This window comes from Triturus cristatus, chromosome 2_1, assembly GCF_964204655.1.
Source record: "Triturus cristatus chromosome 2_1, aTriCri1.1, whole genome shotgun sequence".
NCBI classification, from domain to species: domain Eukaryota; kingdom Metazoa; phylum Chordata; class Amphibia; order Caudata; family Salamandridae; genus Triturus; species Triturus cristatus.
This window is the reverse complement of record NC_140581.1, coordinates 939,694,881-939,709,315: the sequence shown is the minus strand read 5'-3', so window position 1 is coordinate 939,709,315 and position 14,435 is coordinate 939,694,881. Positions and strand designations below refer to the sequence as shown.

The 14,435-nt window shown below is 42.1% G+C and overlaps 1 protein-coding gene across 1 annotated transcript in view; it reads right to left on the bottom strand.

Moving 5' to 3' along the window:
• The window catches only part of KDM4C (lysine demethylase 4C), a 1,697,337-nt gene that overhangs the window by 1,112,830 nt on the left and 570,072 nt on the right, over positions 1-14,435 (bottom strand). The window contains exon 8 of the mRNA XM_085633463.1: positions 1,908-2,045. Coding sequence (XP_085489589.1) covers positions 1,908-2,045 — 138 coding nt within the window. The remainder of the gene's footprint in view (positions 1-1,907; positions 2,046-14,435) is intronic.

Here is a 14,435-nt window from a genome sequence, read left to right as displayed (position 1 = left end):
GTCTCTCGAGGGAAGAGTGAGTGAGGAGAACTCTCCCTTTTATGAAATCATTTGGAGGATGAAGAGGACGCTTCCTCACTGTCATCACAGGACACAAATTCCCATAAGAGCAGACGCCCCTCACAGTCCTTCAAAGTTTTATTGGAGAAAGTGCGACATACCTTGCTTTCTTTGGCCTTAATGTGAGGATAAATGCAGTCCTTGTGAGGATCATCGGTGTGAAGGCGTTTCTTGGAACAGGTACCTCAGGCCATGAAAAGGTTTTCTTCTCCTTGTTGGACATGCTTGAGAAAAATCACTAATACATACTCTAGATGAAGAGAGTAAAAGTGAGCCAGTATAAATTAGCCAGGAAAGAGGCTTTTAAATACTAAAGAAAGCTTTGGAATGAAGAAAATTTAGCAGAGCTCAGAAGAGACTTCCCAGCACGACGTGCAGTAGAACATCTGACGGACTGGAGCTTCTCTCAGGAGTGTTCAAGAGGGTAGGGCAGGGCACCCTGATTGGTTCAAACCTAGGTTTGGTCTCTTTTTTTTTTTTTTACAACGACTATGATATGTTATAAAAGTGAAGGGACTAGGGCCTTTCTGGTCTATGTTTAACTTTGCATTACTATTATAATGTACTGTGGGACTCCCATCTCGACGACAGGAAATTATTCAAGCATGTGAGACTATGAAAGTTCCAATACTGGAGTACCTATAGTTTTGCTGAAGCTGAATAGGGGTGGATGGAGTGAATGGACTTCTAACATCCAACCAGGCCACAATCAAAAAGTGGACTGGGGTTCCTTTCCTTTGTTCGCTGTTAAAGGCCACAGCAAAGCAGGGGGCGGAGATGCATGCAGCCTATCGGACAAGGCATGGCATGTACGACAGCTAGAAAATGTTCTGATTATAGAGGGGTGCAATGCAAAAGTAAAAGGTTCAATTATTTCTATTTGTATATTAGCACAGACAGGATATAGTTGTTGTACAACATTTCGGATTTGATTCACTTCATCAAGGAAATGACAAAATGCTAAAACAAGGATTGGCTAAGCCAACAGGTCTCGCCTTTAGGACCTACTAGCTTTGCCAGTGGTTTTAGAGAAGCTGCACAGCATTCCTCATACTGTGCAGCATGGCTAAAGAATACAAAATTTAACAAAGGTTTAAAAGGTTGTTATGCAGGGGGATGCATCATTTTGCAGGGGTGTGCACCATACATGGGAGCACAACATGAGGGAGATTTTAGTTACTGATTCGTGTTGGATAAGTAACTAAAAAGAAAAAAAAGTTTGAAATCTTTTATGCTTTTTAAAGCAGTTGAGGAAAGCCACAGGGGAAGGCGGACAAGGGGAGTGGGTGGGGAGAGGAAGCAACACAGAGGGTGGAAGCAACACAGTGCAGGTGGGAGAAAAGCAAACTAGCATGGGAGAACAATAGAGATGGTGGCGAGACCTACACAGATAAGAAAGAGGAAAATAGAGCACAGCGAGGAGAGAAATATACAAGTGAGACAGGTGGACAACACATTCGCTCTGGTGGAGTGCTTAAACAAAAAGAAAAAAGTAGTGCTTGGAAAGTGAGCAGCGGAATGACGCAAGTAATACGTTCATGCTGCAAGGGAGGGACAATCACAGGAGGAAGGAAAGCAGTCACAAGCTGACACATAGGAAGCACGCAAATGTGAGTGACCGTAAAGCCAACCATTGGTAAGCAATGGATGGGGTGGGAAGATGGGCTCTAAGCTCATTAAAGGCTCACAATACATCTTGCAATAGAAAGTGCAGGCACAGTCTAGTAGGCAAGACCTAAAAACAACAACCTCTGTCCAAATGCACAATGCCCTCTAGTCAATCAGTTGCTTTTAGGGGTATTACTGTAATAGCAGAATGAAAGTGATCTCTTAATATCTTAACTCACCAATTTAGACATTTTTCCATAATCAATCCATCTTATTGTTGCAAAATTGGTCGACTCGGCACAGTTGAACCCATGGTTAAATCCTGCGTGGTAGCCATATGGGAATGTGATCATGAACTCGCCTGCTTCCTGAGTAACCTAAAGAGATTAAAATGGGTATGATTAAAATAGTCTCATTTTTTGAAGGACAATTAAAAATATGATCTGCTTCGATTACACACAACTACCTCCCAAGAGGTGTAGGGCATTCTCACCAAGAAGCTTCAATTTTAATTTGATTTTTTGTATTGTATTTTCTGGATTGTTTAGTTTCCCTTGCATCCTTTCTATCGATTTAACATCTTCCAGTCTTACAAAATGTACTAATTAATGGAGCTGCCATCAGACCACATCCAACATGGCTTAAACGAAAACAGACACAAACAATATATATCTGCTAGAAAGGCAATGGTCGGATCTAAATATAGGTTTGATGGGCAGATGATACAAGAAATGTCATGAAAACCCTAAAATGCAATACATTGTGTGTTCTATGAATTTCAGGGAGAATCGACTATGCTCACCTAGTGATAGCATGGATATATATATATATATATATATATATATATATATATATATATATATATATATATTACCTACTGGCGGTCGCCAGTAGGTAGATATAGTTAGGACCCTGTTTCCATAGGAAATCCGCAACATTCTATTTGGAATAACTTTGGCGCCGGTCGACGAATCCTCGCGAAATTTTCAAAATAGGTGGGGCGCTACGCTCCGCTCCTACCCTGAAAGTCTCGGGGGGATTCGTCAAGCAGGGGCCGAGAAAAAAGGGGGGTCCCAAAACGCGTTTTCCCCATGCATTTTTCCATAGGACCTTTAGACACAGCTACAGCCCGAACGGCTGAACAGAATTACTTGAAATTTGGCAGAGAGGTAGCCATAAGGTCAAGGAAGTGCCTTTTGCAGGTCTGGTGTAAATCTGTTCAGTATTTCCTGAGAAAATAGCATTTAAAAGCATATATATATGTGGGCGGAGCCTAACCACACATCTCATCCTGAGATCTGATTGGCTGTCAGCACTTCATCCAAGAAGTGTTGGCAGCCATCTTGGGACCAATATACATGATAGCACCTCATTAAAAAGCATTGCAGTTAATAGAAGGTTTTAAGACTTTAGTTACATTATAAATCATTTGTTGATGGTACCATACTCATTTTAGGAATTGTGGTATGTTCTAAGGTGATTTCACCATGTGAAAAAGCCTTCTGCTGGGATATCATGATTGAGAGAAAAATATTTTCTCATGCTTTTACCACAGAGGTTTGGAAGGTGATCTATAGGCTAAACTGAGAGCTTATTTTCTGTAAATTCACATTATCTTTCTCAGTCATGTGAGAATGAAGTCTGACATTCTCAGTAAAACATGTACATCCAACAAGGGCAGAGACTGTCAGTTGATTCCTTTGTGTTCTACTGCAGCTTCCCAGAGTGTTCCAAAGAACTACTAGAGCGCTAACAGTCCTACTTATGATAAACGTATGGCACACCTGAAGCCATCTTGCTTGGATTAAAGTGGTAACTCTTAAAACATTTAATTTAAAAAGGAACAAAATGAGGGGGTTCATTTTTCCATAAAAAGTATGATTAGTGCTGCAGAAAGAAAAATTAGGGCACATTTTGAGTGACTTCTCAAATCCTCTTCTATTTCATTAAAAAATTCTGACATGCAGACTGAAACATGCACTTTCAATACCAGCAGCAGTTTTCCCTGGTGAGCAGTAGCTTTACTACAGTGATCTAATTAGCAAAAAGAGTGCTAACATTCTGAATTTATGGCAAATGTGTGACACATCTGAATGCCTTCTTGATGGAATCAAAGTAAAAAACTGAAAGTATTTCCTACTGAGGAGACTGCAGTAAATGAGGAAATTAGGAAACTTCATAACAAATAAGTCTCCCAAGATGGCCACCAGAGACAAAAGAGCCCAAATGTAGCCCAAATATCACCCAGATGTAGCCCAAGTATAGCCCAATGACAGAATGTCCCAGAATGTTCTTAAAAACAACTAGAGCGCTTACTGTCTTCATTATGACAAAAGTAAGGCACACCTGAAGCCATCTTGATTGGAATAAACTGGTAACACTTAAAACATTTAATTTAAAAAGGAACACAATGAGGAGGTTCATTTTGCCATAGAAATTATGATTAATGCTGAAGAAAGAAAATGAGGGCACATTTTGAGTGACTTCTCAAATCCTCTTCTATTTCATTAAAAAATTCTGGCATGCAGACTGAAACATGCACTTTTAATACCAGGAGCAGACTTCCATGGTGCAGTAGTTTTACTACAGTGATCTAATGAGCAACTAGAGTGCTAACATTCAGAATTTATGGCAAATGTGTGACATATCTGAATACCTTCATGATGGAATCAAAGTAAAAAACTGAAAGCATTTCCTACTGAGGAGACTGCAGTACATGAGGAAATTAGGAAACTTCATAACAAATAAATCTCCCAAGATGGCCACCGGAGACAAAAGAGCCCAAATGTAGCCCAAAATCACCCAGATGTAGCCCAAATATAGCCCAATGACAGAAGTGTGCAAAACACTTATTATTTTGTGTTTTTGCAGTGTTATATAGTGCAGACTTGTCAGGTATTGGAGTGCTTTACATGAGCATTGGTTACATCACACAAGAACAAATTCATTTTGGTTGTAGACATGGGGAGACTAAGTGATTTGACCAGACACAGAATGTCGAGCTGAAGCAGAAACTTCAACCTGGTTCCCCAGTTGCAAAGTCTGCAGTTCTGGAAGTAACACCACATCCTCTCCCCTAAGTGCAACATTTAATCAAGTGGTCAACTGGATAAAAAAACATAAAGATAACAAATAATTTAAAAGTGCTTTGTCGCTATTTGAAAACTCAGAAAATATGTCCTTATTTTAGTCTTTTAGAGCACTAACCATAATTTTGATGCCAATAAGACCCTCTCATATATGTAATTTCTAAAGGAAATGCTCTAGGTATTACAGTTTTGATTACATCAAGATGATGTCAGGCGTTCCACACTTTTGTAATAAATATAGAATGTTAGCAATCTAGTTGTTCATTAGGATACTGTTGAGAGGCAGAGGCCAGGGGCACGGACTCTGAAAATTGAAGGCAGGTAGGAGGGTGCAAAGGCAACAATTTAACCACACTGAGCAGGCAGGAAGGGCCGTGGAAGCACAACAGACTATGGAGGGCAGTGGAAAGGGGGGCAGGGGCAACAAACCAACAATACAGGACTTGCAAGAGAGGCTGTTGGAGGGAAGATCTATTACGGGTCAAGGAAGCTAGGGGCGGTCCCCAGATCCCCGGGAGCCACCACAGAACTGAGCAGGAGAGTGAGTCAGGGACAAAAGGGGCACCTTAATTTGAGCCGGGGTGCCTAGGAACGCTTGCTCCAAAAATGAAGAAAACAGACATATGAGACATGGAATTGGAGGCAGAATACAATGGCAGTTTAATGAGAAGATGCAACTTCAAAGAAACCGCAGAATAGAGACATAAAGTACAAAATACAGAATCCAGATAATCATACAGCTGTCATAATATTCTCTGTATCTCAATTAATGTACTGACAGAGAGAGAGAGAAAACACATCTATAAATGCATCATGAGAAACAAGTTACACCAAGGAAAATGTTACCTAGGAACACTCACGTTTACTCTTAGAGCAAGCATTCCTGCAATTACAATACAAAATCTTTTAAATGCAAAAGTAAAGAGAACAATGGTTAAACATAACATGACATTTCATATAGGTAAAATAGAATAAGATACTTCAAGCAAAGCAGAGCAAGACATTTTAAGCAAAGGAAGACAAGAGCTCCCAGCTCTTGGGGAAAACCTGCACTGCCTGTTAACCTACATACAGACGGCGAGGTAGTCCGTCGATATCTGTGGGTGCTCCCTTTTTATATCATTTTGTGGGCTCCTTTGCACGCTACATCTACCTACGTATGCTACCCAAAAGCTTCGTCTGCAGATTTTACCAGACATTTCGTCATTTACCCACTTAATGCTGACAATGGACTGGGTGAAAAGGTCAGTCTCTCAGGCCAATCGCTTATCGTAAGTTCCATAGAGCAAGCAGAAAATAATGGGTATTGTACGGGAATTCAATATATTCATGTATAAAATCTCCTCAGTTCTCCTAACTTGACGCTCTGCGGTTGCCACTTCCTTAAAAGCGGGAAACCTGCCCAGGAAGCAAGTACCAGTCCAGGATGCAGCCTACTGTAGGTCGACAGCTTCAGGGGGATGTTGAACTTTGATACCGAGCACGGAGCACTCGGGTAGGGTGGGGGCTACTAGTTTGGATCAGAAGGCCTCGCAGACCTGCCTTCAGACTGCTATACACTAAAATTGCAGAGCTATGGTCAATTTAACAAAGAGGCCTACATATTGAACAGAAGGGCCTACACAGGGGTTTTATGCTGGCTGAGTGGTAGGGATGTCTCAGGATAATTATATAGCAACACAGGACCCGCTGGTCAATTTAATACGGCCTACAAATGCAGCTGGCAGGGCAAGGACAAGGGTCTCATACTTCAGGTGTGGACAGAACGGGCCAGGGGCCCCCTGTGATACAAAATCTACCCTCCTTCAAGGCTGTGGCAATGTAATAGACCATTGTGGGCAGAAGGAAGAGGCAATGGTAGTACAACCATACATGCCAACAGACCCGATTCAGCCAGGAAACGTCCAATGTTTTTAAGCTCAAATGGGCTTTATTTGATCTGTCTCCTGTCTACAATATCCTCTTTTTCAATGTAACTCAAAGGGGAAAATCAATACCCCAGTTTTTTTTCAAAATCTCCCTCTTACCAAGTTCAAAATGTTCGCAAGTATGGTACATTGGATCATGGAAGGAAATGGGATAGGGACATGGACTTGGATAACAGAGGACAGGAGGGACATGGAGAGGTGCACCAAACTGACCCTGCAGGGCAGGCATCAGGGTTTGCAGCAGCACAATACACCACACAGGGCATGCAGGACGGGAGTGCAGCACAACAATCCATAGAAAGCAAGAGGGAGGGGACAGGACCATGCACATGGACAACAGAGAACAGAGGGGCAAGAGGCAATGGTAGCTAGCTGACCATAATGGACAGACAGGAGAGAAAGCTGCAATATAACAGACCATAAAGGGCAGGAGGGACAGATCAGGGGCATTACAATGGAACAGACAAGCCAGGAGGGAGGGAGTAGGGCTGGGGGCAAGGGGGCAGGGCAGGAGCAGCAATATAGCCATGGAGGTCAGGCAGGATGGGCACTAGAAGCAAGACACACCATGAAGAGCAACAGTGAGACTGTGATGGCATACACACAGACCATGGAGGGAAGGTGGGAGGGGGTCAGGGGCAGCTAACTGACCACACAGGGAAGGTGGGAGGGGCCATGGCAGCACAGAAGACCATGCATGGCAAGTGGGAGGGTTAGTGGCAGCACAATGGCTATGATGGGCAAGAAGGAGGGTGGAGGGGCATGCACAAAGGACGATGGAGGATAGAAGGAAGGGTCAGGACCTGTGCACAGACAAGAAAGTTCAGGGGAAGGGACCTCACAACAGACCACACGGGGCAGGCAGGAGGAGCAGTTGCAGCACAACAGACCAGGGAGGGCAGAAGGGTGTGGCAGTACAATGGACCATGTAGGACAGGAGGAAGAGGATAGGGGCATGGCATGTGGACAGGCAGGGTGGAGGTGGCAGGGACAGGTTACAGTCATCTGACAATGCTAGGCAGGTGGGAGGGGAGTGGCAGCTCAACAGAACACTCAGAGTAGATAGGAGTGGCAGGTCCATGGGACATGGTGGGCAAAAAGGATGGAGCAGGGGCATGCACAAAGACATCGGAGGGCAGGGGGAAGGAGAATAGGGGCAGCAAGCTAAGCACAGAGTTTAAGCAGGAGGTCAATGATGGGGCATAGAATTGGGCAATGGAGGGCAGGAGGAGTGGACTGGTACATCATACTAAATTGAGGGCAGTGGCAGCACATCAGACCATGCATGGCAGGAGGGAGGAGGCTAGTCCATGGATTCACACAACAGAGGATAGGGAGGAAGGGGATGGGGCAGCAAGCTAACTGTTCAGAGAAGGCGGGTATTAGGAACTTTATTGTTTTTAAAACATTGTGTCTGTGCGAACTACTTAAAATATGAACAAGTATGCAGCATAATCTCACTTTTATTCAGGAAGAAGAGGACGTTTGTGACTGTGACTCCGGGCTCACTTGGCAGAAACACCCCCTGACCCTCCACCCCCTATCGCAAAATGTAATGCCCGTGAAAAGGGTAGGTGAACACAGTGTTATATAGAACATAGTCCTGAGAGCACGATTGAAAATGAAAACTAGATATAGTGTATGGTATAAACTATGCACCAAAAAGTGTGATATAAGATGAACCGGGCGTGAAATATAATATGCAATACATTGTGCGCAATGACAGATTCATGGGAGAGCGCGAGATAGCACAGGCACTAGCGCGTGCTATGCGATATGCGTCTTGGAGTGTAATATGCACAGGGCAGTGTTGTGTAACCTAACTAGTCTCTAAAGTTGTAATATAAAATATGTGCTGGGGAGTGTAACGTTGCATATGCACTGTGACAAAGATATGGATCCCAGATTGTAATATGTATGGCATAGCACTGTGCGTTATAACATAGGCATCGAGAAAGGCACGTTAGATGGGGCAATATAACCCGTGCGAAGACAAGTGTGGCATGACATATTCACGGGGTGGTGTTACAGTGCACATGGGCTAGAGAGTGTCATAGCATATGCACTAGCTAGTGGAATACAACACAGAGGTGTGTGGCACTCGGCAGGCAATGGTGGGTGTAACACAGCATTGGGCTCTGTCAGGAGCACGCTGTGACTCTCAAGTGATGTTCGTCCCCTTTCCAGAGAGTAAAATAAAAAGTATTACACATCCGGCAGTGGATGTGTGTTTTATTAACCGTGAGGGGGGTTTCTTGCATAGTTTTGGTCGAATTTTTGTCGAATCCCCTTTGAATGGCTTGGTGTGCATGTGTATTAAATGTGCCCGTCAATAGCTACCCATGTTTGTATAAATAAACGACAAGGGTGTCTACCAGGATTAGGCACGGTAGGGCATCAGACATGTCAGAGCTTCACTAGTGGTGTAAATACATTCCACGTGGATTCATTGCATGCATAGTCGCCTTTTAATGAATATCACGCAAATCGTCATGGTGATAGGTACGTACGGTTTGTCCAGCATGTCCTAGGTGTGTCTATAAATATATCTTTTTTAAAAATAATAAAAAACAGTGGCCGGCCCTGGGGATTGGGGTCAAAAAAATATAATTAGGAGACTGGCCCTGGGGGATGGGGTCATCAGGGCCAATAAATTAGAATAAGAAGGGGAACCAAACAGCCCCCCTTCTTAAAAAACTAAAATAAATAAAAGACTGGCATCGTGCCGGAGGCCATGCCCCCTCCGTGCAGCACTCTGCAAACGCGCCCCCAACAGGCATCTCCAGTATGCGCCAGGGAGCTGCGCTGCAGCCAGGTGTTCTGAGGCCGAGCCCCTTTTTACACCTCTCTGCAACGCAGCTCTGTGGCGCTTACTGGAGGTACCTAGTGGTCTAGTTTGACCCTAGGGACCCTTAGGATTCAGGGGGACTTAATCTCTCAACTTAGAACAGCCACAGGGCGCGTTTACACAGTGGTGAAGGGAGGGGACGGGGCCTGAGGTGACGTGTGCAAACACGCACTATGGCACGTTTTAAATTGGGGATATAATTTCCCTTCAATACTGAGGGCCCCTGGGGGCTAACTAGCCCACCAAGTGCTTCCAGTAAGCGCCACTGAGCTGCATTGCAGAGAGGTGGTCCAGGCCGTGCCACTTTTTACACCTCTCTGCAACGCAGCTCTGTGGCACTTACTGGAGGTACCTAGTGGGCTAGTTGGACCCTAGGGACCCTCAGGATTCAAATGAACTTAATCTCCCAACTAAAAATGGACACAGGGCGTGTTTACACAGTGGTGAAGGGAGGGGACGGGGCCTGAGTTAACGTGTGCAAAAACGCCCTGTGGCCTGTTTTAAGAGGTAGTTTTAATCCCCATGCCCTATTATACACTAGGGGCTTACAGAGGAGGTCATGCTAATCACAGGGGGACCCCAACGCATAATGTTCCCTAGTGTATGTAGGTGTTTTCACTGTATTCTAAGTGTCTTTTAACATAGCACTGGCTCTAGGACTGGTTAGTCAGACTCAGTTACCACCAGTATCCGTCTGAAAAAGTTGAGGGTACAGGATGATTTTGCAACAAGGCTTCTTTCTGCTCTTCTTTTTGTTCTTTCTGCACGTTATCCTTCTTCCTGCACTTATCTTCGTATTTGAGGACTTCTGTTGCTTCTTTCTGCACTTCTTTTGTTTCTTTCTGTGCATTTTTTCTTCTTTCTTCACATGTCCTATCTCTGTAGGCATAGTTAGAAATTAGCATTTAAAAAACCTTTGAAATTCACAGAAAAAAACATAGGTTTCAGGCACGTTATAGTTAGGAATTAGCATTTAAAAAACCTCAGAAATTCACTGAAAAAACCATAGGTTTCAGGGGTGTTATAGTTAGCTGGACTTTTCACTTGTACAAAACCATTGAAATTCCCCCGTTATAGTTAGTTCAGCTAACTATAACTCGCGCGCCCGCAATGCACTGCTGATGACGTCACATATTACATCACTCATGACATGGTCAGTGACATCACTCATGACATCACTGATGACATCTCAAATGACATCACTGATGACATCACTGATGACATCATCCTTGTGATAGAGTGGCAGACCTCCTCTCACCCTAATATAACCTTTGATACACACATTCAAAAATAGAGACTAAAATTTTCAAAACAATGGACATACCAATACCAGTTACAACAACCTCTTCAGTAATTCTAAGATCCACATACACATCCACTCATTCACCAACAGTCCTATACAGTCACTCATACATGTACTCACTCATCATATGTACTCATACACCTATACATCCTGTTACACAATGCCACTCATCCATAGAGTTACTCACACACATAGTCACTCATGCTAATAAAGAATCAAACATACATTTACTTGCATATACAGTTATACACACACCACCATACTTACTTCTACGGAAACTTACACATACTTAGTCTTTTAAAAAATCACTTATAGAAACACATACTTATTCATACAGGAACTCTTTCAATCTCTCACTCTCACATATACTCACATATATACACCAATAGTCACATATACTAGTTTAAAACATATGTAGTTACTCATAAAGACACTATTGAGACAGTCATTCACTCACTAACACACCCATACACACACTCATCCACCCATACAGTCCTGCACACATGCTGTGTTCAACACATACAAACAGTGAGTCACTCATTCATGCACCTATGCACTACGTAATACCCCCCACCGAACCATGCAGACACTCAGACTGATACTCAAAAAACCAACTAATAACCTATATAGACACCCATGTAGCTACTCACCAACCCATGCAGCCACTTATACACAAAGTGAGAGACTGATACAGATATTTACATATTTAAACATTACTCACTAAGCCATGTATTCACTATGATACACTTAATCAGTCAGTTACACAATCAATTTTTCAAAAACAAATCATCCATTTAGACACTTATATACCCATTTATTCTTCCATCGACCTTGAGATATACATATATAAAACATATTTAATTTTCAGAAAAACACACATTCACTGGATGATGTCATCAGTGATGTCATCAGTGATGTCATTTGAGATGTCATCAGTGATGTCATGAGTGATGTCACTGACCATGTCATGAGTGATGTAATATGTGACGTCATCAGCAGTGCATTGCGGGCGCGCGAGTTATAGTTAGCTGAACTAACTATAACGGGGGAATTTCAATGGTTTTGTATGAGTGAAATGTCCAGCTAACTATAACACCCCTGAAACCTATGGTTTTTTCAGTGAATATATATATATATATATATATATATATATATATATATATATATATATATATATATATATATGTATATTTATTTATATTCAGTGTTACAGGATTGTCTCTTTAAGATAAGAAAGGTGGCTGACAGCTGTGAAATTAAACAAATGGAGAGTGGGGAGCGCCGTGCCTTTGGAAAAGTGTGGAATAGAAGAGGCAACAGTAGAAAGCTGCCAGCTTTCAGAAGCAATCATGTGTGAAAGGCTGTATGGCCTAGGACGAAATAAAAGTTATTTACAGCTTGAAAGGAGAAACGCTCACGCTTCAATAAAATTGGGTTTAATAATCCTTAGACCAAGAGTTTATAAGCTACAAGAACTTTTCATTGTGCAAAAACATTTTTCTAATTTTATTTCAACAAGTGATCACAAAACGGAAACATTACAAAACGTAAAAAGAAACACTCAGAGCTCAGTAACTTGTCCATGGAATTGACATCACCTGTTGTAAAGATGAAATATGGAGGGAAAGACGCACTCTTTAGGTTGACAAAGGCTGTATAAACAGCTGAAACACACACATATATATATATATATATTCACTTAAAAAACCATAGGTTTCACACATGTTATAGTTAGGTGGATATTTCACTCGTAAAAAACCAATGAAATTTCCCCGTTATAGTTAGTTCAGCTAACTATAACTCGCGCGCCCGCAATCCACTGCTCATGACGTCACATATTACATCACTCATGACATGGTCAGTGGCATCACTCATGACATCACTGAGGACATCATCCTTGTGATAGAGTGGCGGTCGCGCGAGTTATAGTTATCTGAACTAACTATAACGGGGGAATTTCATTGGTTTTTTACAAGTGAAATATCCACCTAACTAGAACATGTGTGAAACCTATGGCTTTTTAAGTGAATTTGCAAGGTTTTTTAAATGCTAATTCCTAACTATAACGTGTGTGAAACCTATGGTTTTTTCAGTGAATTTGTACGTTTTTTTAAATGCTAATTTATTTATGTATTATTATTTTTTATATATATTTATTTTACAATAAACTACGTATTAAACATTTTTTTGGGGGGTTTTTCACCGTGTGCGCACGGTGCGCGCACCCCCGCGATTTAAAAAAAAATAAATTAAAAAATGTTTTTCTGCCTTCGGGGTCCTTCAGGGACCCCCTGACAAAGGCTAGGGGGTCAGGAACTCTCTACCCTGCCCCCTATTCACGTTCGCCACCTTCCTTTTTCACTCTCGCACTGAAAACAAACAAAATGGCGGCCGACACTTCCTGATTTCGACCGATTCGAACGTTGACTAACATGTAACCACCAATCAGAATTACGCTCACGCACGTTAGGGTGCTTGCACGGTGCGCACTTAGATATTTATATGCTTTTAAATGCTATTTTCTCAGGAACTACTGAACAGATTGACACCAGACTTTCAAAAGGCACTTCACTGACCTGAGGACTACCTCTCTGCCAAATTTCAAGTAATTCTGTTCAGCCGTTCGGGCTGTACCTTCGACTAAAGGTCCTATGGAAAAATGCATGGGGAAAACGCCGCCAGTAGATTATATATATATATATATATATATATATATATATATTCACAGAAAAAAACATAGGTTTCACACGTTATAGTTAGCTGGACATTTCTCTCGTAAAAAACCATTGAAATTCCCCAGTTATAGTTAGTTCAGCTAACTATAACTCGCGCACCCGCAATCCACTGCTGATGACGTCACATATTACATCACTCATGACATGGTCAGTGACATCACTCATGACATCACTAATGTATCTTACTGCAGACTAGTGACTAAACTGTGTGAATGTCTGTATCTGTCTGTCTGTTGGTGTATAAGTGGCTGCATGCTTTTGTGAATAGCTATATGAGTGTCTATATGGGTTATTGATTGGTTGTCTGAGTATCTGTATGGGTGGCTCAGTGTTAGTGTGGGTAGGCTGTGTGTGACTCTGTGCATAGATGTGTGAGTTGGTGATTCTATGGGTGCATGGTTTTAAGAGTGCATCTGTGATGGACTGTACGGTTGAGCGAGTGTATGTATGGGTGTGTTAGGGATTGAATGTATATCTCAGTGGTACATGTTTGACTAACTACATATGTGAAACGCAGTATATATGTGTGTAAGAGTATATAAGTGGCTAGATGTAAGAATGTGTGATTGTGACAGTGACTGTATGGATGAGTGTGTGCTTTTTTCAATGATTCTAATAGAGCATAAAAATGTGATACTATTTTTGTGAGCAAGGACACTTGAGTGTGTATAACTGCATAGGTGAGTAAATGGCAGTGTGATTAATTGTATGTATGACTAGGTGTGAGAGTACCTCTATGGATGATTGGTAGTGTGTGAGTGTCTATATAGGTGTGTGTATAAATTCATATGATACTTTTTTATGGAGTGACTAACTATGAGTGACTTTACAGGTGACTGTGTGGAGCTGTATGAAGACCTAAAA